The 26,280-nt window shown below is 44.4% G+C and overlaps 2 protein-coding genes across 3 annotated transcripts in view; one reads left to right on the top strand and one right to left on the bottom strand.

Annotated features, from left to right (window-relative positions):
* Nucleotides 1-5,525, top strand: part of FSTL4 (follistatin like 4) — a 414,616-nt gene extending 409,091 nt beyond the window's left edge. The window contains exon 16 of the mRNA XM_061151300.1: nt 2,365-5,525. Coding sequence (XP_061007283.1) covers nt 2,365-3,070 — 706 coding nt within the window. The 3' untranslated portion in view covers nt 3,071-5,525. The remainder of the gene's footprint in view (nt 1-2,364) is intronic.
* The window catches only part of LOC133062376 (uncharacterized), a 230,502-nt gene that overhangs the window by 88,883 nt on the left and 115,339 nt on the right, over nt 1-26,280 (bottom strand). The window contains exons 2-3 of one of the 2 annotated variants that reach the window (XR_009694153.1): nt 4,778-4,899; nt 3,417-3,544 (exon numbers count right to left, since the gene is read on the bottom strand). The exons of the other annotated variant lie outside the window; for it this stretch is intronic. The gene's annotated coding sequence lies outside the window, so the exon portion shown is untranslated. Of the gene's footprint in view, nt 1-3,416; nt 3,545-4,777; nt 4,900-26,280 lie in introns of those variants that run through there. 2 annotated transcript variants of the gene reach the window in all.

Genomic DNA, 26,280 nt, shown 5'->3' with positions numbered 1-26,280 from the left:
AGCTTTGCACCAGGGAGTCCCTGCTCCTTTCTCTTTCTCCCCAACTCCTTCTTTGGACCACATCAGGAAGGAACAGAGAAACAGCCCCATCCCTGTCTTAATTGTTAACGTTAAGAAAGGCACCCAGCTCCTAATGCCCTCAGGGGCCCAGTGAGGTCAGGAAGTCGTATCCTTCGGTGAGGACAGTAAAGAAGGAAACAACTGTGGTTGATTGCATACCCTCTCCTTGCTACAGGTTTAAAAAAAAAAAAAAAAAACAGCTAGTAGAGGTAGTCCCCCAACCTGTTTTATGGATGAGGAAACTTAGACTCAGAGAACTGAAGTCACACAGTCAGGAACTGGCAGAGTCAGACTAAATGTGGGTCTCCCACAGAAGGGGAAGGAGGTGGGGGATGAGTTGAGAGAGTGGCATTGAAATATACACATTACCACATGTGAAATAGGTAGCCTAGATATCTAAGATAGATAGGGAGAAGTTGTTGTGTCACACAAGGAGCGCAGCCTGGTGCTCTGTAATGACATTACCTAGAGGGGGATGAGGAAGGGCTAGGGAGGATGAAGAGGGAGGGGATATATATATATATATACTGATAGCCGATTCATGTTATTGTACATCAGAAACTAACACAACATTGTAAAGCAATTCTCCTCCAATTAAAAATACATTTAAAAAAATTTTTTTTAAAACCAGGTCTCCTGTCGGTGCCCCCTTTGGCCTCATTTCTCTAATAACCACAACCTGTGGCTCCTCTCGGAGGCCCCAGAATAGCTATGCAGGGGGCCCACAGGGAAACAAGGCCTCCTGGGTGCCTGCTTTGTCACCATCCAAAAGAACAGCTTAGTAATAACAGCCGTGGCCTCAACTACAAGCCTCATCCCAGCCTGGCCACAGCCCTTCCCTCTTCCTTTCAGAGAACCTTGACACTTCGTCAAGGCACCACTGCCGGAAGGCTGAGCGTGCCCTTTTATAAAGTCATTGAGACCCAATTGTCTTGTGGCAGTGTTTATGCCTTCCTTTACTCTGACATCAAGCACTTTTTTCCAGGAAAAAATGAATCATTTTTGCAAGCTGAAGCTAGACTTGTAAAAATAAGGCTCACCCATTTATATCTTTGCCCAAGGGAGAAAATAACCGCTTTCTGACCTCCCCACCTCACTCTAGAGACTATCCAGGGAAGAGCCTCTAAGATGGTTGTAAATGGTAAACCACCAGAAGAAGCTGAATTCAGACAGGAGTCATGCAAACTCAGGCACTGCAGAGCCTGTGTGTGACTTTTCCATGGCAGCTTCCTACCAGCCTGGGGTTTTCTTTCCTGCTCTTCCCATGCTCTGGCTCTTTAAGGATGCCTTAAAGATGCCATCACATGGGTATTTTCCCATCTCTGAGACATAGCTTGCTACTCAAGAGAAAATTGTGGAAGACATTTGTCTCTACTCCGGTAGATGTCCAAAACACCCAAAGGCCTCCGCAAGCAAGGGGTTTAGGCAGACTCTCGTGCTCAGAGTGAGTCCTGCATGGAGTCACACCCTTTTGCAGCTCACAGCCAGCCTCCAAAGAGGAATTTCACCAAGTCCAGATGCAGCAACCACCACCTACTGACCTCTTCCAGTAAAGCGCCCACTCTAAGATTTAATCCTCCCAACAGCTGTCAGAAGGAACTACCCTCTTTCAATCTGCAGAGGCTCAGAGGGGTTCAGCAGCTTGCCCCAGGCTCTGCAGCTAGCAGGCACCACGGGACCGCCAGGCCATCTGGCTGTAAAGGTAAAAGCTGTTCTCAGCCCCAGCCCGGGGTTCCTCTGACCAGCATCATCAGTGTAGCCAAGGGAGAGGCTGCCCTCACGTTCCTCTCCGAGGGTCAGGGAGCGTGGATAAGACATCTGTCCTTGTTCTCTTGTATCTGCATCCCCAGGTTCTGACTCACCCGTTAGTCCACAAAACCGCTCAGAAATAGACTCACCTGTCCTGTCCTCCTAGCAGGCAGAGTGAGGGCAGACACCTCTTGTCCTTTCCCTCCAGCCACGGGCCCACCACTTCTCAGCTGGCACAAGGTCTCTGGGGAGCCGAATCAAAGACACCCCAGACGGAGGAGCTGCTGAAGGCGTAATTCCACTCCTTCACCATTTCTAAAGATGTGTGCATGTTGTAAGAGCATAAATCCAGGAACATTCTGTAACTCAAGTGCACTTGGTTTGAGATCACAGATGGCTCACTTATGAAACTATCTCCTGCAAAATAGGAGATCTTATTAACAGGTAGTAGATCAGCAAAGGATAGAGGACAAGAGAAAAGGATGCCATCGTTTAAGACAAATGACAGATCCCTAACCCTCCCGCCTTCTGACCTCAGTCTTCATCCCCTCCCAGGTTCGGCTTCATCTTCAACAAGTCTGACCCTGCCATCCACAAAGTCGACCTGGAAACACTGATGCCCCTCAAGACCATCAAGCTGCAGAGCCATGGCTGCCTGCCACAGGCCATGGCCCACACCCACCTGGGTGGCTACTTCTTCGTCCAGTGCCGGCAGGACAGCTCTTCTGAGGCCCCCCCACAGCTGCTGATCGATAGCGTCACAGACGCGGTGGTCGGACCCAATGGCCAGGTCACTGGCACCCCGCACACATCCCCGGATGGGCGCTTTGTAGTCAGCGCCGCCCCAGGCAGCCCCCAGCTGCACGTGCAGGAGATCTCACTGCGGGGGGAGATCCAGACCCTCTACGACCTGAAAGTGAGCCCGGGTGTCTCAGATGTGGCCTTCCAGCGCTCCTTTACCCAGGGAGACCAGTACCAGGTCTACGCCACACTTGAGACAGAGCCAGACCTGCTGTTCCTGGAGCTGTCCACGGGCAAGACGGGCGTGCTGAAGGGCCTGAAGGAGCCCGCGCCCACAGGGCCAGCCCAGGCCTGGGCAGGGCCCCGCAGGATCGTGAGGGACAGTGGGCTGTTTGGGCAGTACCTCCTCACGCCCGCCCGGGAGTCGCTGTTCCTCATCAACGGGAGACAGAACGCACTGCGGTGCGAGGTGGCGGGCGTGAAGGGGGGGACCACGGTGGTGTGGGTGGGCGAGGTATGAAGCAGTCCCGAGCAGGCACCCTGTACATTTTTACAGACAAAAGCAAAAAACCTGTATTCGCTTTGTGGTTCAACACTGGTCTCCTTGCAAGTTTCCTAGTATAAGGTATGCGCTGCTAACGAGATCGGGTGGGTTTTAGGATGTAGGATTTCTGCCTTGAGCTGCGATGAGAACCTGCTGCCATGTAAAGGAATCATTCGTGCGCCCAGCTACGCGTCACGTTACCTGGGCTGCCCTGGAACCAGGAGCTCCAGCTTTCCAGGCGGATGCTTCTGTCAGTTGCCTTTGCATCCTCATTCTTTAACACCAGGTCTGTCCAGACTTCACCCTGCTGGAGTGGCCGCCTGAAGCCGGGGGCTCCCAGGAGCAGGGCCCTCCCTCCTGGCCCGAGAGCCTCATCCACTCTCGCTCTGGACCTCATTTTCTCCTTTGCAGCTGCTTCTCGCTTTTCTTTCCATTTGACTTGTTGGAAGCCTGAGGGAGAGCCAACAAGACTTATTGCATCTTGGGGATGGGGAAATCATTCACTTTATTTTGGAAATTTTGATTAAAAACTAATTTTTTATAATCTCAAATGCTAGTAAGCAGAAAGATGCTCTCCCAGGTCCAGCTGTATTCTTCCCTGCCTTAGGCCACGTCTCTGAGAGGCGCCACCCCACACCCAACAGCCAGAAAGAAGATGGTGGCCATCAAGGGGACTGGGGTCCTCTACATTACGGACACCCCCAAGTGCAGATCAGACCACCACACTGGTAAAGGCTCTGTTCTGGGATGGGACCCCAAGAGACCAAGACAAACCCTGTGTGCCTGCTTATCACCACTCAAGGGGGACATGTATTAGCCTGTCCAGTACCCCAGATTCAGGGCTGACCAGGTTTGTCTGGAAATGTGCCTGTAGAACAATGGCCTCCAGGCTCAATGCAGAAACCATGACCTGCCCCCCAAGGATTCAAGTGGGGTCCAGGCGGGTTCCTTAGGCTACCCCTTTAAAACCCCACTGTCTTCTGCCTGTGGCCCTCGCACTGAGCTCGCACCCAAGTCCCTGCATCCAAACAGCACAGACAGCACATTTCAGTGTTCCTTACACACGGGTCCCCATCTCCCCAGGAACACACAAGGATGTGGGAGGCCACTGCCACAGTACTCCCAAATGTGGTGGGCTCTCCAGGGCAATCAAAGAAGTACAACCCAACAGCCCTCTGACAACCCCGTATCAAAGAATCTCAGCAAGGAAGAGGCTCCCTTGGGCTCTCAAAACACCTTTCTTCTTCTCGTGCACGTCGGCGGGTTTGAATGGTCATTTTTCAAGCCACCTGAAGTCAGAAGGGGTGTGGTTCCATCACAGACACATCAGTTTAGATGCCTTCTCCTGCCAACATGGCCATGATTTTCCTGGGTTGCTGAGAAATGGCCTCTTTCAGAGAAAGAGAGACATAGACTCTGTCTCACTGGAAATACAGCATTTCAGTCCCACCTAACTGCCCAACCCAGCCCCCTCACAGAGCTCCTGGTGTCAGCCAGTCCTCTGGTATGTCTCATGCATCTTAGTCCACCATACTCTTGTCCCCAGAAACTCCCGGGAGTGTGCCTAAACATTTACATTCACAGATTTTTTAAGATAAAATATGTAGATATTTGAGGAAACTGACCTCAAAACCTAATTATTTAGTTTTACAATAACTGGGATGGATGGAAAACACATCTCACCTTTTTTAAATTATTATTCCTGCTTCAATCTCTTGACACATTTACTTGCATGTCTGTCACTGAAATTTTCCAACTTTCACAAGTTTCTTCCTTTGGGAAGACCTTCTGAGTTGTGGCAGCCCCTGGAAGGAAAAGAAAGTCTCTGAGTCTACATGAAGGAGGACCCACCAACTGCCAGGCCAGAGCACCAGCCCCTCTGTGCTACAGGGATCCTGAGTAAGAGACCAGTCCAGCTGCAACTGGCCTTTTTCACTGGGAGTGACTTCAGCGGCAACTATTCCTTTTCCACTATTCCTTCCACTTTCAAGTGTGGAAAGCTTATCAGCCTCTCATTGTCATCACTATGTAGTTACAAAGCTGGAGATAGCCAGTTTAGGTCTTGCTGCCAGCATTTCAGATACAATTAAATAGGAGAAGGGAATCACAGCCCTGAAAATTGTGAAATATGCAAATTCACAAAGGCAGGAAAGCCCATGTTTTTTCAGCAGTGCAGCCAACTGAAAGGCTGACCAGGACTCCACCTGCCTCTTCCTCCCACACTTCAGCCCCAGCGGAATTTCATGGAACACAGTCTGAAAGCCACTGGGATATGAAGTCATCACAACAGCCAAGATCCTTCTCATGAACATGAATCATCAGCTATCTACTAATACTTATATTAAAGGAATATTTGTTTTACCAAGAGTCACCCCAAAAGTCACTCACATAATGAACTATTTCAAATTACTGGTTTTTTAAATAAAATTCATTGCAGAAAAATTCAATGTAGATGCTTTTTTCAGACTAACAAACACACAAATAAACCTATAGTGATGTTAAAGGTTTGAAATAATACCCTCATTCTCCTTCTGCCCAAGTGAGGAAGACCGTACATGGAGGTACTGGGTCCAAAAGCCCGCCCAGCCATTCACGGACTGATAGTTGAAAGAGGAATTTATCTGCTCCTAGAAGCCTGCATGGACTTCTGCACAAGGAAGGTTGGGTGTGAGTCACACACAGTGAGGCCAATGCCATCATCCCAGCCCCGTAACACTGAACCAGCAAGTCCTGCCTGGGGCTGGCCCAGGCTCCCTTCTTAAGTATTCATTCAAGTCATTCCAAGATCCTGCTATTTTCCCCAAGCCTGCAGAGGTAGCTGGAAGAGCCCTGGAAAGTCTAGGCAGGGGCCACACTCATACCAAGCTTCAGATTCTATAACCTAGAGATGGCAACACAGGAGACAGAAGCTCAGTCCCTGCGATTCCCACCCCCATCTCAGCCTCCCAGCTCCAGGCTGGTGTCCTGGAGGACAGCTCTCAAGCCCAGATAAAGCCTAGAACCACCTGCCACCCTAGGGAATTGTAACAGCTGAGTCTTCACAGGAAAGCCGCCGGGAGCTGGCTTCGTGTGGCCCTACTTCTTTTCTGTTGACCAAATAACCTGTGAGCTGACGGAGATTTCAGAACTGAGTTGCAAAACAGAGTCACGATGGATATATTTTTCTACAAGGGGCTTAAAAAGTAATCCAATTCATTTCCACAGTGTGTTTCATTCAAATACCATGGCTGCTGCACCCTCTTCGTTATCACATCCCACAGCTCGCTCCCCTATCCTCCTCTTCAAAAGCCAGCCTCCAGGAGCACTGATACTGCTCCCAACTCTCTCCTACACATCCACCAATCTACCTCACATCCTCCTCTTCCTCGCACCCAACAACCCCCAGAATGTGCACTCCAAACTAAGACACCAGACGGGCGAAGTAGGATGACAGTGATGCTGACATGAAGTCCTTTGCCATCTCTCCCCACCCAGGACCCCAGATCCCACTCCAAGTGCAATCAGAACCCCTGGGGACACAGTCCCTTGCTGCTCAAATCACACCCCGAAGCCCTAGCTCACAGCCCTTTGGAGTTTGATGACCAAAACTAGAGAGAACTCAGAACTGTCAAAGAAGTCCGTTATGATCAGAGAGAAACTGTAGGACAGGAATAGAGACTGTGCCATCTCAGCCAAGCCCTGAAGGGCTGAGCTACGTCCCTCCATCCTCGCTTTGTGCTCTGCCTTTCCCACTTCTTTCCTGTGCCTGGAGCCTCCTGCTCATGAACCACTCCTACAATTCAAGGGGCAACTCATCTAATCACCACACCAGCTCCCCCAGGGGCCTTTGCATGCTGCTTTGGGGTACAAGTGAAAAGTCATTCATCAGGTCAGATCCTATACTATTTGCTCCCAGATTGGCACACAGGCAAAGCAGTTTTGTTCAAGAAAGTCATTAGCTGCCTTGATTTCTCTCCAAAATCATAGAGATCATATAGAACAGAGGGGCTTAAAAGAATCAAGGGGGAAATACATAGTATTTATCCTCAAGGTGAGACTACAAGACCCCAAATACCTGGTGGAATGCAACCCATTTCCTTTAGTCTACACCAGGTTGCCTGCTGAGCCACTGGAGGATTTGAGCATCTTATCTGGACCTTCAGGATTTAGGCACCAGCCACCCAGCAGACACTGGGAGCCCAGTAATAATGGTCTCCTGTGAGCAGTACTGGGAATTTAACCAAACACAATGTGTGAAATTATGGAAGACAGGGGAAGAGCAGGGACTGACCTTCAAAATTCACAGCAAGGCTTCTTTAGCCAGCACGAGAGTGTTGAGCATATGCTTGGTTTTTGCACAAAACCACACTTCACACACCCCTCTTCCCGAGCTCAACCCTGTGGCCCCAGGGAGCAGGCCATGCCCTAAAGGGCTGTAGAGGGCTCAGCCTACATGCCATGAAGCAATAACTGTTGACTCACCTCTGCTCCCACCTGGTGACACGTGGCTCTCCACCTGTCGCCAAGGCAGGATCAGACAGTGCTGCCCCCTGGGGGCACCTTCTTCAAGAGCATTTCTGAGGAATGGCAACCACAAAAAATTGGCTGGAGATGGGGCCCAAGAGCTCTCAAATGAGAACATTTCCTAACTCTAAACCTTTATCTGCTGCCCAGTATGACATCTATCATGGCTTCAATAGTTGTTGGTCCCTGGCTCCTTCAGCTGCTTCAGAGAGGTGAGGGACGGCAGTCTGCAAGCCCCATGCCCCACCCCAGACCCACAGCACAGCCTTCTGTGGTGCCCCCAGCCCACACCCTGCCTGCCTGCCACTGGCCAGGCCCCTTCTCGTTCCTGGACCCTTCGTACACCACCCCTCTCCCCTCTGCTTGTGCTTCCTGAAGGCCTGTGAGATGATCTAAAAGCAGGCTAGGCATGGGATTTTGCCGCAGTGTCACACACGCTGTGTTCATGCTATAGTGCAGTGAACGACCCTCCCAATATGAAGTCACACACACACGCTCCATTTGTCCCATTAGGATTCTCCTCCTGGCCCACCTCAGAAAACTTCCAGATCTCTCATGTCGAGGCAGATTACATTATTTTGAGCAGTTGTGTAGACTCCAAAATATATTTTCTGTAATCACTGGTATTTCTCAAAGGTTTCCTGTAATTACTATACATGTGAATTTTTCCTTATTTATAAAATATATATAAATTATTTTTAATACATCAACTTTAGTAGAAATTTGTACCAACACAGTAACTGTATGTGGCATTGGAAATAAGTTTGTGTTTACATTAACGTATTGCACAGTATTGGACACGCCATGTATTTGCAGTACCACTTGATATAAAGATGTTTCACAGATTATCATAAAGTATTGTCATTGTAAATGCTCTTTTTCTGAGGATTTTACAATAAAACTTGAAAAAAGTTACCTTTTTTTGGTGTCAGTCTATGTGCACTTGTTAAAGTGAGGACTGATTAAGTCAACCCAGGCCTGTATAGGTCCATGACGGTCAAGGCAAACTGGCCCCACTCTGACCCAATCCAAAAAGAGACTGGACAAAGGCAAGCACCTGACCCCAGAAGTATTTCTTCCCCATGTCGGAGTTCCAGTTCCCAAAATACACAACTGACGTCTGGTCCAAAACTTCTCATCACCTGCCCTGCAATGCCCTTAAAATCCACCCCAGCCCCCAGACTAATCCATTCTTGATTCCAGTCACTCTTGTTTCTCACTGCAGTAGACTTTCAACTGGGATGTATGTATAAAGAATGTATAAAGTGCTCAGGAATCACCAAGCTACCCATGTGGAACACCTGCCATGAGTCACACGGTGCTAGGGAGGGGGCCAAGGGTCACACAAAGGAGACACAGTTCCTGCCTTGGTGAGCTTCAAGTCTACTGCACCATGACCAGTAGTGCAAGTTCGAGAGAGAGAGAGAGAGAGAGAGAGAGAGAGAGAGAGAGAGAGAGAGAGAGAGTGTGTGTGTGTGTGTGTGTGTGTGTGTGTGTGTGTCTAAGGTAAGTGGGCTGCTGGAGACCCAAAGAAGAGTTGCAGTTCAAGTTCAAAGGTGGTTTGTTGGCTGAATTCCCTTTTCTTTAAGGGAGCTCAGTCTTTTGCTCTTGAGACTTTCAACTGATTGGATGAGGCCCACCCACACTACAGAGGTTAATCTGCTTTACTCAAAGTTTACTGATTTAACAGTTAATCTAGGGACTTCCCTGGTGATCCAGTGCCTCAGACTCCATATTACCAATTCAGGGGGTCTGAGGGGTTCAACCCCTGGTCAGAGAACATGTCACAACTAGGAATTCACAGGCCACAACTAAAGATCCCACGTGCCCACAAATAAGACCACCATGAGACCCACCCCAAACAGGTGAGAGAAGCTTCTATCCTACCCAGTGTTCACACTTTCCCTCCTAACCAGGCTGAAAGGAGGCCACTCAGAGAGAGGCAAAGCACTTGGTCCCAGGCTCCACATTCCCAGGTCTGGGAGGTGGAGGAGGGCAGGCTTGCCAGCTCTACTCACAGCCAGAACACCTCCACAGCCTTCACAATGTACTTGCTCTCTTGTTCAACCAACATCTTCCAAGAACCATCTCTGTACTGAGGTCCTGCTCACCTGTAGCCCACAGTCTATAAAGAGTTAAACGGACCCAAGAGGAACCACTGGTGCACAGATCACCGAGGGACCTGCAGGGGGCTTGGTGAGGAAGAGCTCTTTTGGAGAAAGTGAAAGTCACTCAGTCACGTCCAACTCTTTGCAACCCCATGAACTATATAGTCCATGGAATTCTCCAGGCCAGAACACTAGAGTGAGAAGCCTTTCCTTTCTCCAGGGGATCTTCCCAACCCAGGGATCAAACCCAGGTCTCCCACATTGTAGGCAGATTCTTTACCAGCTGAGCCACAAGGGAAGCCCAGGAATACTGGAGTCGGTAGCCTATCCCTTCTCCAGATATGCAAGTCAACAGGAAGTGCCGAGTGAAGATCAGTGGGGGTGAGAGCCTGCCAGCAAACAGGAACAGCAAAGGGCTGACACAAGAGAGCAGTGGAAAACAACGGCACCGACCGCAGGTACAACAGCTCTGTGAGGGGAGGTCACAGCACGCAGCAAGGCCAGCGGCTGTATGGTGGAGTGCCATCTTGTTGTGGCAACAGAGAGCATCCACTGGGCTCTGGGAAGCATCTTCTTCCCAGCCGGGAATTGGGGCCACAGAGGGTCCAGGTTAAGGGGAAGAAAGAGAGAGGCTGCCAAGAGCAGTGAGTCTTCTATTAGTCTGCATCCAGGACTCAGATGCCTCATGGCTCACACATCCAGCTACCTGGAGCCTGGGAGCACTCTGCTCAAGAGAAGGCTGTCTTCAGGGAGTGAGGAAGGGTTGTCAGAGGAAAGTCAGAGAAAGCAGATGCCCCTAGAGGAGGTGGGCAGAAACTGACAGATGATCCTGCACAGATCCCTTCCTCTGAGCACAAAACCCTGGGACTTTGAGGACCAGAGGGAAGCTTCTATCAGGGGTTATAGGGGCAGAAGCCAGGTAGGCAAGGGGTGTCCAAACAAGCTTGGACTGCACAGCATGTAGTGGGGACACATTCAGACAAAGATGAGAATTGGGTGCCAGGAGGTAGGGAAATACAGGAGAAAGAGAACTGAGAAGCAGAGGGTATCAAGCCCTAGTGGCAGCTATGGGGTGAAAAGAGAAGACTAACAGGCCTAGGCTCTAAATACCCCAATATGCAAGGGGTCAGTGGGCCCTCAAAAAAATTGGATGGTGGCTAGAAGGTGATCCCAGAGCCACAATTCTTCAATAGCCAGGGCTGGCTATGCCTGAATCTAAAATTAGTATCAACCCCAATGTTCACAGCAGCACTATTTACAGTAGACAAGACATGGAAGCAATCTGAATGTCCATCAGCAGATGGATGGATAAAGAAGACATACAGATGGCTAACAAACACATGTAAAGATGCTCAACATTGCTCATTATTAGAGAAATGCAAATCAAAACTATAATGAGATACCGCCTCACACCACTCAGAATGGCCAACATCAAAAAGTGTACAAACAATAAACGCTGGAAAGGGTGTGGAGAAAAGGGAACCCTCTTGCACTGTTGGTGGGAATGTAAATCAATACCGCCACTATGAAAGATGGTATGGAGATTCCTTAAAAAACTAGGAAGAAAACCACCATATGACCCAGCAATCCCACTCCTAGGCATATACTCTGAGGAAACCAAAATTGAAAAAGACACATATACTCCAATGTTAATTGCAGCACTATTTACAATAGCTAAAACATGGAAGCAACTTAGATGTCCATCGACAGATGAATGGATAAAGAGGCTGTGGTACATATATACAATGGAATATGACTTAGGCATGAAAAGAAAGGCATTTAAGTTAGTTCTAATGAAGTGGATGAACCTAGAGCCTATTATACAGAGTAAAGTAAGTCAGAAAGATAAATATCATATACTAATGCATATATATGGAATCTAGAAAGATGGTACTGATTAATTTATTTGCAGGGCAGTAATGGAGAAACAGACATAGAGAATTGACTCATGGACACAGTGGCAGGGGGTGGAGAGGGTGAGATGCACAGAGAGAGTAATATGGAACTTACTTTGCCGTATATAAAACAGACCGCCAGTGGGAACTTGCTGTCTGACTCAGGGAACTCAAACAGGGGCTTGTGTCAACCCAGAGGGTGGGACGTGGGGGAGACGGAGCGGGGCTCAACAGGGAGGGGCCACATGTGTGCCTATGACGGAATCAGGTTGATGTTTGACGGAAAACAAAACTCTGTAAAGCAATTATCCTTCACTTAAAAAATAAATTTTAAAAATTAAAATTAAAAAAAGAAGATATGGTACCTACATATAATGGAATACTGCTCAGTCATAAAAAAGAACGAAATAATGTAAGACCAGAAACTAGAGGAACTAGTTCCCCTAGAGGAGAACATAGGCAAAACACTCTCTGACATAAATTTAAAAAATTAAAATTAAAAAAAGAAGATATGGTACCTATATATAATGGAATACTGCTGCCGCTGCTAAGTCGCTTCAGTTGTGTCCGACTCTGTGCGACCCAATAGACGGAAGCCCTCCAGACTCCCACATCCCTGGGGTTCTCCAGGCAAGAACACTGGAGTGGGTTGCCATTTCCTTCTCCAAAATGGAATACTACTCAGTCATAAAAAAGAATGAAATAATGTAAGACCAGAAACTAGAGGAAACTATGTCCTAATAGACAAAACACTCTCTGACATAAATCACAGCAAGATCCTCTATGACCCACCTCCCAGAATATTGGAAATAAAAGCAAAAATAAACAAATGGGACCTAATGAAACTTAAAAGCTTTTGCACAACAAAGGAAACTATAAGCAAGGTGAAGAGACAGCCTTCAGAATGGGAAAAAATTATAGCAAACAAAGCAACAAAGAATTAATCTCAAAAATATACAAGCAACTCCTGCAGCTCAATTCCAGAAAAATAAATGACCCAATCAAAAAATGGGCCAAAGAACTAAACAGACATTTCTCCAAAGAAGACATACAGATGGCTAACAAACACATGAAAAGATGCTCAACATCACTCATTATCAGAGAAATGCAAATCAAAACCACAATGAGGTACCATTTCACGCCAGTCAGAATGGCTACTATCCAAAAGTTTACAAGCAATAAATGCTGGAGAGGGTGTGGAGAAAAGGGAATCCTCTTACACTGTTGGTGGGAATGCAAACTATTACAGCCACTATGGAGAACAGTGTGGAGATTCCTTAAAAAACTGGAAATAGAACGCCATATGACCCAGCAATCCCACTCCTGGGCATACACACCGAGGAAACCAGATCTGAAAGAGACACGTGCACCCCAATGTTCATCGCAGCACTGTTTACAATAGCCAGGACATGGAAGCAACATAGATGTCCATCAGCAGACGAATGGATAAGAAAGCTGTGGTACATATACACAATGGAATGTTACTCAGCCATTAAAAAGAATACATTTGAATCAGTTCTAATGAGGTGGATGAAACTGGAGTCCATTATACAGAGTGAAGTAAGCCAGAAAGAAAAACACCAATACAGTATACTAATGCATATATATGGAATTTAGAAAGATGGTAACGATAACCCTATATGCAAGACAGAAAAAGAGACACAGATGTATAGAACAGACTTTTGGACTCAGTGGGAGAAGGTGATGGTGGGATGATCTGAGAGAATAGCATTGAAACATGTATATTATCAATTGTGAAACAGATCACTAGTCCAGGTTTGATGCATGAGACAAGTGCTCAGGGCTGGTGCACTGGGATGACCCAGAGAGATGGAATGGGGAGGAAGGTGGGAGGGGGGGGTTCAGGATGGGGAACACATGTAAATCCATGGTTGATTCATGTCAATGTATGGCCAAAAACCACTACAATATTATAAAGTAATTCAGTTCAGTTCAGTCACTCAGTCGTGTCCAACTCTCTGTGACCCCATGAATCGCAGCACGCCAGGCCTCCCTGTCCGTCACAAACTCCCGGAGTTTACTCAAACTCATGCCCATCGAGTCGGTGATGCCATCCAGCCATCTCATCCTCTGTCAGCTCCTTCTCCTCCTGCCTCCAATCCCTCCCAGCATCAGGGTCTTTTCCAATGAGTCAACTCTTCGCATGAGGTGGCCAAAGTATTGGAATTTCAGCTTCAGTATCAGTCCTTCCAATGAACACCCAGGACTTATCTCCTTCAGGATGGACTGGTTGGATCTCCTTGCAGTCCAAGGGACTCTCAAGAGTCTTCTCCAACACCACAGTTTAAAAGCATCAATTTTTCGGCGCTCAGCTTTTTTCACAGTCCAATTCTCACATCCATACATGACCACTGGAAAAACCATAGCCTTGACCAGACGGACCTTTGTTGACAAAGTAATGTCTCTGCTTTTTAATATGCTATCTAGGTTGGTCATAACTTTCCTTCCAAGGAGTAAGCGTCTTTTAATTTCATGGCTGCAATCACCATCTGCAGTGATTTTGGAGCCCCAAAAAATAAAGTCTGACATTGTTTCCACTGTCTCCCCATCTATTTCCCATGAGGTGATGGGACCAGATGCCATGATCTTAGTTTTCTGAATGTTAAGCTTTAAGCCAACTTTATCGCTCTCTTCTTTCACTTTCATCAAGAGGCTTTTTAGTTCCTTTTCACTTTCTGCCATAAGGGTGGTGTCATCTGCATATCTGAAGTTATTGATATTTCTCCCGGCAATCTTGATTCCAGCTTGTGCTTCTTCCAGCCCAGCGTTTCTCATTATGTACTCTGCACATAAGTTAAATAATCAGGGTGACAATATACAGCCTTGACGTACTCCTTTTCCTATTTGGAACCGGTCTGTTGTTCCATGTCCAGTTCTAACTGCTGCTTCCTGACCTTCATACAGGTTTCTCAAGAGGCAGGTCAGGTGGTCTGGTATTCCCATCTCCTTCAGAATTTTCCACAGTTTATTGTGATCCACACAGTCGAAGGCTTTGGGGTAGTCAGTAAAGCAGAAATAGATGATTTTCTGGAACTCTCTTGCTTTTTTGATGATCCAGCCGATATTGGCAATTTGACCTCTGGTTCCTCTGCCTTTTCTAAAACGAGCTTGAACATCTGGAAGTTCACGGTTCATGTATTGCTGAAAGCCTGGCTTGGAGAATTTTGAGCATTACTTTACTAGTGCGTAAGATGAGTGCAACTGTGCAGTAGTTTGAGCATTCTTTGGCATTGCCTGTCTTTGGGATTGGAAGGGAAACTGACCTTTTCCAGTCCTGTGGCCACTGCTGAGTTTTCCAAATTTGCTGGCATATTGAGTGCAGGACTTTCACAGCATCATCTTTCAGGATTTGAAATAGCTCAACTGGAATTCCATCACATCCACTAACTTTGTTCATAGTGATGCTTTCTAAGGACCACTTGACTTCACATTCCAGGATGTCTGGCTCTAGGTGAGTGATCACACCACTGTGATTATCTGGTCGTGAAGATCTTTTTTGTACAGTTCTTCTGTGTATTCTTGCCACCTCTTTTTAATATCTTCTGCTTCTGTTAGGTCCATACCATTTCTGTCCTTCATTGAGCCCATTTTTGCATGAAATGTTCCCTTGCTATCTCTAATTTTCTTGAAGAGATCTCTAGTCTTTCCCATTCTGTTGTTTTCCTCTATTTCTTTGCATTGATAATAAAGTAATTAGCCTCCAACTAATATAAATAAATGAAAAAATAAATAAAAATTTTAAAAAAGAATGAAATAATATGCCATCTGTAGCAACACGGGTGGCCCTAGAGATTATCATAATAAGGAAGACAAAAACAAATATCATATGATATTGTTTATATGTGGAATATAAAATAATGATACAAATAAACATATTTACAAAATAGAAATAGACTCACAGACATAGAATTCCCATGGACAGAGGAGCCTGGTAGGCTACAGTCCACAGGAACTAAAGAGCCTCTTGATGAAGGTGAAAGAGGAGAGTGAAAAAGTTGGCTTAAAACTCAATATTCAAAAAACTAAGATCATGGCATCCAGTCGCATTACTTTATAGCAAATAAATGGGGGAGAAATGGAAACAGTGACAAACTTTATTTTCTTGGGCTTCAGAATCACTGCATATGGTGACTGCAGCCATGAATTTAAAAGATGCTTGCGGGAGACCCCCTGGGAGTGGGGATGCACTGGACCCCCCTTTCCCCCCAACTCCGGGCAGTGGGGGCGAGGCCTCTCGGCGCCCCAGTACCCTGTCCCTCCGTCCCACCACTCCCGCCACCAGCCCGGCCTGGCAACCTGTGATTTGCCGGGATTGGGCGGGGAGGGGAAGGGGGCAGCAGAGAGGGAGGGAGAGAGCCCGGTAAACGTGCAGCGGGGAGATTCAGCCGCTCCCCGCTCCCGCCCCTGCCGCGAACTACCCTGCCTCAGTGTCTCTGGCCCAAGCCTCCCTTCCCATCCCGTTTCGTTGTCATTCTCGAGAAACGCTTGCCTTAACCACGATGGCTCATGGCTCGCGGTGGCGGCCGAACCGGCCGCTCCAGAGGAGCCGACTGTTTGGGGAAGTGGGAGGCGGTCGGTTACTGCTGGACTTCTCTTGAAGCTGCGTAGTAAGTAAAACCACGATTTGCCTTCCCCACCCCCCAAAAAAAAGCTTGCTCCTTGGAAGAAAAGCTATGACCAACCTAGACAGCATCTTAAAAAGCAGAGACATTACTGAAAAAGGTCTGTACAGTCAAGGCTATGGTTTTTCCAATAGTCATGTATGGATGTGAGAGTTGGGCCATAAAGAAAGCTGAGCGTCAAAGAATTGATGCTTTGGAACTGTGGTGTTGGAGAAGACTCTTGAGAGTCCCTTGGACTGCAAGGAGATCAAACCGGTCAATCCTAAAGGAAATCAGTCCTGAATATTCATTGGAAGGACTGATGCTCAGGCTGAAGCGCCAATACTTTGGCCACCTGATGAAAAGGGCTGACTCATTAGAAAAGACACTGATGCTGGGAAAGATTGAAGCCAGGAGAAGAAGAGGACAACAGAGGATGAGATGGTTGGATGGCATCACTGACTCTATGGACATGAGTTTGAGCAAGCTCTAGGCATTGTTGGTGGACAGCAAAGCCTGGCGTGCTGCAGCCCACGGGGTCGCAAAGAGTTGGACATGACTGAGCAACTGGACAACAAATGACCTAGTATATAGCACAGGGAACTATGTTCAATATCTTGTAATAACCTATAATGGAAAAGAATCTGAAAAAGAATAATATATATATATATATATATTAAGTACATGTATATATTGGGAGGTGGAAGGGAGACTCAAGAAGGAGGGGATATATGTATACATATAGCTGATTTAATTTGTTGTAAGGCAGAAGCTAACACAACACTGTAAAGCAATTATACCCCAATAAGTAAAGTATATATATATATACGTATAACTGAATCACTCTGCTATACACCTGAAACATTGTAAATCAACTATACTTCCATTTTAAAAATTAGTATCAAAGTTTTAGAAACTAAATTTGATGAAATAAACAGTACATTATATTATTCTCAAGTCTAAATGGGTATTATCTTTATGTGTACAAAGGTACCATTTTTATATGTCCACAGAAAACTAGTTTGTTTCCTTAGCTCCCATTTCTCCAAGGCACTGGCCATCAGAGTTCATCCCTTCAAGCCAGAATTTTCTGCCAGCATGAATCCAGTTACTAGAGAGGAGCTATTGGTCAGCAGTGGCCAGAAGAACTGCTGGACAGTGTCCTGAGCAGCCCAGGAAGAAGGATGATAAGTGACAGCCAACAGTGTCCCCTCAGTGCACAAAGGGCAGAATGCACCCCCAGATCGACCAACAACAGGGAGACTTTCAACATCCCTGGGGGATAAGAAAGAGAGTGTGACTCATGATACCCCAGGGAAACCCTAGAAGGAGCCACAGCCCTTTGCGCACACTGGTTAGGCTTTCTGAAAACCCAAGGACAGTCTGAATCAGCACTAGCTGATGTACTGCTAGTTAACCACATTACTGTTGTTTCAGGATATTAAAAAAAAAAAAGACTCATGCTGTATATTATCACCTTGATAAAAGAATACTAGAGAGGAAATGGACCCAAATGTTTATCACTGAATTCTGGGATAATATGCAGAGCTAATTTTCTTCTATACATTTATTTCCATTTTCTAAAATTTCTGCAAGAAGCTACGCACACCACTTTTGTATTAAGAGAAATCTAACATCAACATCCACTAGTGAGTCATACAGGTGCCAGCAGAGAACACTCTTGCTCCCTTTGGGTCAGGCGAGGACAAGGACTCTTATCTTTGGTGAGTGGGGGCACCGTGAACGGAAGCACTCTTCCCCCAGGTAGAAGCAATGACCACAGAGCTAAGCCTACCTTATCCTTAAGCATGCAACTTGAAGGAAGAAAAACAAGCAGGTGAGGGCTGATGAAAAGGCAGTGGAATCATTCCTATGGCCCAGCCACCACCACATAAATGCCTCATCAATTCCTACCTCAGAGCCAATCATCAGACTTTCCTCCCTGAGCATACGGCAGATTCACTCACTCAGGCGATTCTACCATTAACAATGCTAGATAAACAATTCTCAAAGGAGACCGTCTTCCTAAACACCAAGTAGGTGAAAAGAGAATGAAAAAATAAGAGTGAACCCAGAAACAGAAGCAGGGTGGTCAGACTATCTTCTTGAGAGCCCTTGTCTATCCAGGTAAACGGGCTTTCATTTAATCAGCCTCACAGGGTAACGGGAAGGACCCACCTGAGGCAGGAGTCTGCTAGGACACATTCTCCTATAGAAAGCTCGGCCCCAAAGAGCTATACTCTCAGACTAAGGGTGAACTAGAAGTTGAGCATTCCAACCCCAGCCCCAGGGAACCTCAAGGAAAGTTGCTTTAAGGCTGAGAAGAACAGGAGAAAGGTCCTGCAGGGTCATAATCACATCTGCAGACCAAACTCATATCACCCACATTCAAAAAACCTTAAACCTCAGATTTAAAGATGTCTCAGCAAAATATAAAATAGGTAACAATCACAGAAAGAAAATAAATTCAAAGGACTTTGGGACATAGTAGTTTGCTATGGGTAGTTTAAGGATGAGTAGTTTGCTCATCCTTAGTAGGCATATTAAGAGCTAAAAGAACTGCAAAAAAATATTCAACTTCACTCAACAGTCATTGCTAATAATATTTATTATTATAATATATATAGTGTATAATGATATATTATTTTTAATATTTGTATTTTTAAGCTATCTTACGCATTTAGCAATTTAGAGCAAATTTAAAATGGTATCAATCTGGATAGGAGGTTTTGCTGCAATAATAATCAACTTTGGACTCTCACTGGCCTGAAACAACAAAGATTTATTTCTTGCCCATTCCCTACATCCAGTGGAGGCTGTTACCATGCTCTGTGCATTGCAGTTTCTCAATGACCCAGTCTGATAAAAACTCCATCTCAGAGCTTCCCTGGTGGCTCAGTGGTAAAGAATCCATCTGCCAATGCAGGACACATGGGTTTGATCCCTAGTCCGGGAGGATTCTACATGCCGTGGAGCAACTAACCCCCTGTGCCACAACTACTAAGCCTGTACTCTAGAGCCTGGGGACCACAACTAATGACCTAGTGCTCTAGAGCCCGCGCTCCACAACAAGAGAAGCCACCACAATGAGAAGCCGGCACACCACAGCTAGAAAGTAACCCCTACTCTCCACAGCTAGAGAAAAGACAGCGCGGCAGTGAAGATCCAGCATGGCTAAAAATAAATAACAAGTAAATAATTTTTAAAAACACTCCATCTCAATTCATTTCCATAACTGCTGAGACTAGACTAAAGAGAATTGAAGCCAAGAGTCAGGAATTAAGTGCTCTAGCCTGGAAGTGAAAAAATTCTATTTCTCCTCACAATTCACTGGCCAGAACTACTTCATATGTGCAAATCCAACCACAATAGGGGCAGGAAGTTCAGAATTTTACTTGCCCCTGCAGAGCTGAAAACAGGATCAAAGAGCAACATTAAAGACTACAGAAAATTTGTGTTATCACACAAGAAGAGAGACACGAGCACCAATTCCAGAAGTTCGTTAGTCCTATAATTTAAATATGGATTGGAAATACCAATATAAATTCATATTTGTTGTGCAGTCACGCAGTCATGTCTGACCTTTGCGACCCCACAGACTGCAGCACACCAGGCCTCCCTGTCCCTCACCATCTCCCGAAGTTGACCCAAGTTCATGTTCATTGCATTGGTGATGCCGTCCAGCCATCTCATCCTCTGACACCCTCTTCTCCTTCTGCCCTCAATCTTTCCCAGCATCAGGGACTTTTCCAGTGAGTCATCTGTTTGAATCAGATGACCAAAATACTGGAGCTTCAGCTTCAGCTGAAGTCCTTCAGCTTCAGCATCAGTCCTTCCAGTGAATATTCAGGGTTGATCTCCCTTAAGATTGACTGGTTTGATCTCCTTGCTATCCAAGGAACTTTCAGGAATCTTCTCCAGCACCACAGTTTGAAATTCATATTTATACTTTCACTAATCAAACTGTCACTCAAATTTCAAAAGGACAAATAGCTAAAGCTCACTCAAGAAGAAATAGATAATCTGCATAGCTCCACAGCTATTTAAGAAAATTAATTCATAAATGGAAACTTTTCCACAAAGAGAACTTTAGGCCAGATGGTTTCACTGGTTCATTCTGCCAAATATTTAAGAAAGAAATAGTACCAATTCTACAAAAATTCTCCCAGAAAAATAGGAGAGGAGTAAATACTTCCCAACTCATCCAATGAGGCAAAAGGAAAAAAAAAACAGCCTAATCTCTCTCAAGAACAAGAACATAGATACAAATTTCCTTAGCCCCATTTTAACAATTTTAATCCAATAATACATCAATAAAATAATACATCATGACCAACTAGAATTTATCCCAAAATGCAAGATTGGCTTAACATTTGAAAAAATAACAGAGTAAAAACAGGAAAATCATGTGATAATGTTAAGAGAAGCAGAAAACTAATTTGATAAGTATCCATAACCAATCATAATTAAAAAAAAAAAAAAAAAAACTCCCAGCAAAGCAGGACCAGAAAGAAGCTTCTTCAACTTGAAAAAAGGCACCTACCTAAAACTTACAGCTAATAAACTTACAGCTAATATCACCTTTAACGGTGAAATACTGAATGCTTCTTGTGATGGTTAATTTTGTGTGTCAGCTTGGTTAGGTCACAGTACCCACATATTTGGTCAAATATTATTCTAGATGTCTCAGTTAAGGTGTTTTTTATGAGATTAATATTTAAATCAGTAAACTTTAAGTAAAACAGATTACTTCCCTGGTGGTTGAGACAATAAAGAATTTGGCTGCAATGCAGGAGACCTGGGTTCGAGCCCTGGGTTGGGAAGATCCCCTGGAGAAGGAAATGGCAACCTACTCCAGTGTTCTTGCTTGGAGAATTCCACAGGCAGAGGAGCCTGGCGGGCTACAGTCTATGGGGTACAAGGAGTCTGACACGACTTGGCGACTTAACAGTTTTAGTTTCATACATAGTATGGGCGGCCCTCATCCAGTCAGTTGAAGGTCTTAATAGGGGAATGACCTCCCTGAAAAGAGAATTCTTCTAGCTGACTGCCTTTGGGCCCAAACTGTAGCATGAACTCATCCCTGGGCCTCCAGCTGCCCCCTACCCTACAGACTGTAGACTTGCCAAGCCTCCACAACCATGTGAACCAGTTCTTTCAGACAGACAGACAGACACCTGCCCACATCCATATGTACATTCTATTGGTCCTGTTTCTCTGGAGAACCCCAATACACCTTCCCTCAAGGTTGGTGTGCCAGTTATCAATTGATTCTCTCTCGACTCCAAACCCACCCTTCTTTCCTCTTCATTGTGATACTAGAGCTGAAGTGCCACCTGCCTCAATGTTCTGCTTTTCTATAGAGGGCTCTGGGAGACTCTTAAACAGTAGTGGAAAGAAGAGATTTTCCTTCTGGAATCCACTTCTCCTGCCTTTTCATTAAGCTGAGGAGCCAGAGGACTGTTGTGGAAAATTCACTGGTACTTACTTCAGCAATCCTCACACATAAGGCCAGCTGAACTTTCAGGGCCACCACCAGCCATGTTCTCCTCACTTGAATACACTTTTGTGACAGTCTGCCCAGAGGGCCTCAGATCACACTCCCACTGCCTGGCAGCCTCCTCTGCTACAACTCCAGCCACACCTCAGGCAACTATCTCCCCACCTGCCAAACCAACTGTGGCTCACTATCTCTAGCAATTTTCTTCAGCACCAGCAGCCGGTGTGCTCCTATAGTATCCATGGTCTCCTTGGTTTGCATCTCAGTCTTCATGGAGGGATGAGATATGTCCTCCCTCCTAAGTCCTAGTTCTTTCATTGTCCAGGCTTCTAAGACAGTATCAGCAACTTTTTGGTACTTGGTACTTTTGGATGCCACAGAATCTCCTCAAATCTCTTTTAGTAGTTAACCACCTGATAGTAGCTAAGAAATTCTTTATATAAATTTCTGCCATTCAAATGGGTGTAGACTTGGTCTCCTTATTGAGCCCTGACTGATATAACCGGGAGTAAGGCAACATAATTGGGAATGCCCTCATCACTGACTTAAAAGCAGCTCAGTGGAGGAGGAGCCTTTGCAACCAATGGTGCTGGAGCAGCTAGATATCCATGGGCAAAAAACAAAGGACCTCAGCCTATATATCACATCTTATCAAACAATTAACTCAAAATAGGTCATGAACTTAAATGTAAAAGATGAAGCTATAAAATTTTTAGAAGAAAAAACAGTAGAAAATACTCAAGACCTATAGTTAGGCAAAGAGCTCTTAGGCTTGACACCAAAGACATGCTTCATAAAGAAAAATCTGATAAATTAGAGCTCACCAAAATTAAAATGTTTGTGTTCTGTGAAAAGTCCTGTTTAAAAAATGAAAGGATAAAGTTCAGACTAGAATAAAATACTAGCAAACCATCTATCCAACAGAGGACTGGTAACTTTTTTCTTTCTATAAAGAACAATCAAAATCAACAGTAAAATAGCAACCAATTAGAAAATGGGCATAGGACATGAATTCTAAAACTCCAAAGTTCATTTTACCAAGATGATACATAGATAGTAAATAGGTACATGAAAAGATGTTAAAGAAAAAAAAAAAAAAAACTATGGTTACCAAAGGGGAATAGAGGGGAGGGATAAATTAGGCGTTTGGGATTAACAGATACACACTACTATATATAAAATAGATAAAAAAAACATGGGCTTACTGTATAGCACAGGCAATTACAGTCAATATCTTGTAATAACCTACAATGGAAAAGAATCTGAAGAAGAGTATGTGTGTATATGTATAACTGAGTCACTTTACACCTGAAACGAACACAACATTGTAAATCAACTATATGTGCTGCATCCGTGCCAAGTCGCTTCAGTTGTGTCTGACTCTCTATGACCCTATGGACCATAGCTCGCCACCATAGCTCCTCTCTCCACAGGATTCTCCAGGCAAGAATACCGGAGTGGGTTGCCGTGCCCTCCTCCAGGAGATCCTCCTGACCCAGGGATCAAACCTGTGTCTCTTAAGTCTCCTGCATTGGCAGGCAGGCCCTTCACCACTAGCACCACCTGGGAAACCTGTACATCAACTATATGTCAATTAAAATTAATTAACAATTAACTGTCATCTTATTATCTGATAATTATCTTAATTACCTTTGTCAATTATCTTAACTAATTAAGATAAAATATAATAAAATAAAGATGTTCAACATCGTTAGCCATTAGAGACATGTAGATTGAAACCACAATGAAATAACACTACACACGTAACAGAATTGCTTAAATACTACTGTGCTAAAATGAAAAATAGTGACAAAGCCAAATGCTGCTGAGGATGCAGAAAAACTGGATCACTCATACATTACAGATGGGCACATAAAATGGAAGATAGTTGAGCAGGGTTTTTTTTTTTTAAATCAGCACTCAGCTCCCATATGACCCAATAATTACATTCCTGGGCATTTATCCCATAGAAATGAAGATTTATCTTCACACACAAAAAGGGGTATACAAATGTTCATTACAGCTTTATTCATAACAGCCACAAACTGGAAAGAACTGAGATGTTCTTCATTCAGTGGGTGAACCATAACACAAACTATGGCACATCCACACCATGAAACACTACTCAGCAAAACACGGGAGCAAACCACCGACACACAAAAAAGCCCTGAATGAACCTCCAGAGAATCATGCTGACTGAAAAGGTCTGTTCCATAAGGCTGCATACTGAATACATGATTCCATTTATATTACATTCCTGACATGGCAGAATGAAGAACTCATTAGTGGTTGTCAGGGATTAAGAAAGGGTAGGAGGGTGAGAATAAACTAAATGTAGCTATGAAAGACAACATGGGAAACTCTTGCAGCAATGGGAATGTTTTGTCTTAATTCTGTCAATGTCAAGATCCTGGTTGTGAGATTATACTATGATTTTTCAAGAGGAAACTGGGTAAAGGATACATAAGATTTCTCTGCATTATTTCTCACAACTATATGTGAATCTACAATTATCTCAAAATTTTTTAAAATACTTAAACTTCCAGGCCAGTGTCACCAATGAATTCTATTAATATTAACCATTTCCAATTTTACACAAACTCTTCCAGACAATACAACAAAAGCAATAAAATTCCAAATTTATTTTGTGATATTAGAATAACTCTTTCATATCGACACCTAACAAGATCAATTCAAGACAGAAAATAATTACAAGCCTATTTTACTCATGAAATAGATATCAAAATCCTAAATAAAATATCAGCAAACTGAATGCAGCAACTTAGTAAAAGGATAATGCATTATGACTAAGTTGAATTAATCCCAGAAATGCAAAGTTGATTTAATATCAGGAAATAATAATTGATGTAATTTACCACATTATTGGATTAAAATACAGGAGAGAGTAGAAAAGGCATTGAAAAAATTCTAATTTCATTCACTTTCATGATGTCCTCTTTGCAAAGTAGAAACAGAATGAAACTTTCTTGATTATTAGAGACAAAAATCTACACCAAACATTCTTCAGAGTAAAACTGCAGGCATCGCTGTTGGCTCAGTGATAAAGAATCCACCTGCTAATGCAAGAGACCCGGGTTCAATCCCTGGTCTGAGAAGATCCCACATACCATGGAGCAACTAAGCCCATGCATCACAACTATCAGTCCTGTGCTCTGGGGCCTGTGAGCCACAAGTACTGAAGCCCACGAACCCTAGAGCCCATGCTCTGCAACAAGAGAAGTCACAGCAATGAGAAGTCCTTGCACCACAGTGAAGAGGAGCCCCCCTCACTGCAACTAGAGAAAGCCTGAGTACAGTAACAAAGACCCAGCACAGCCATAAAATAAGTAAATTCAATTTGGTTTTTTTTTTATTGCAAATGCTCCCATTCAGATAGGGAATAAGACAAAGATCTCACTTACTGCCACTTCAGTTCAGTCCTGTGCACTGTGGTTCTAGCCAGATCAATAAGACAAGAAATTGCAACAAAAAGTATAAAGGTTTGCAACAAACAAACCAAAAAAAAAAAGAAAACCAAGATTATATGACTGTGTAGGTAGAAAATTTAAATGAATATAAAAGACACATTAAAATTAATGAGAGTTGAGTAAGGTTACTGGATTAAAAAATTAGGACAACAACAAAATCAATTCTGTTTCTACATACTATCACAAACAATAAAAATAAAATTTATTCTTTTGAAAGATACCATTTACAATAATATTAAAAGAATACCCAGGAATAGAATCAACAAAGGTATATAAGATGTATTTGACACTATTAAATGGAGAGATATACCATGTTGATGGATTGGACAATTTAATAATATACTGATGTTAATATTCCCCAAACTGATTTATAGAATAATAACCATCTAAATCATAACTTCAAGAGGTAATTTTGCAAACTAATTCTAAAATTTATAGAAATTTGAAAGGCACAAATAGCTAAGAAACTCAAAACAAAAGCTGAAGGAATTTACCATATCAAATAATAAGACTTAGTATAAAAATACAGTCATTAATCCACAGAACAGACTTGTGACTGCCAGTGGGGGTAGGGTAGGGCAGGGGAGAGATGAACTGGGAGTTTGGGATTAGCAGATACAAACCATTATATATAGAATGGATAAACAGCAAGGTCCTACCTAGTAGCAAAAGGAACTGTATTCAATATTCTATAATAAACCATAATGAAAAAGAACACATATATCTGAATCACTTTGCAGTACCTCAAAAATTAACACAATATTGTAAATTAACTATACCTCAATTTTAAAATATAGGCTTCAGGGACTTCCCTGGTGGTCCAAGTGGTTGAGAGTCTACCTGCCAATGTAGGAAACACAGGTTCAATCCCTGGTCTGGGAAGATTCCATACGCTGCAGGGCAATTAAGTTTGTGTACCACAACTACTGAAGCCCTCACACCCTAGAGCCTGTGCTCCAGAATAAGAGAAACCACTGCAATGAGAAGCCTGTACACTACAACTAGAGAGTAGCCCTCACTCACCACCACTAGAGAAAGCCCACACACAGTAATCAAGACTCAGTGCAGTC

This window comes from Dama dama, chromosome 9 (assembly GCF_033118175.1).
Source record: "Dama dama isolate Ldn47 chromosome 9, ASM3311817v1, whole genome shotgun sequence".
Classification (NCBI taxonomy): domain Eukaryota; kingdom Metazoa; phylum Chordata; class Mammalia; order Artiodactyla; family Cervidae; genus Dama; species Dama dama.
Note: the sequence above shows the minus strand (reverse complement) of the source record. Positions and strands in the feature narration are given on the sequence as shown.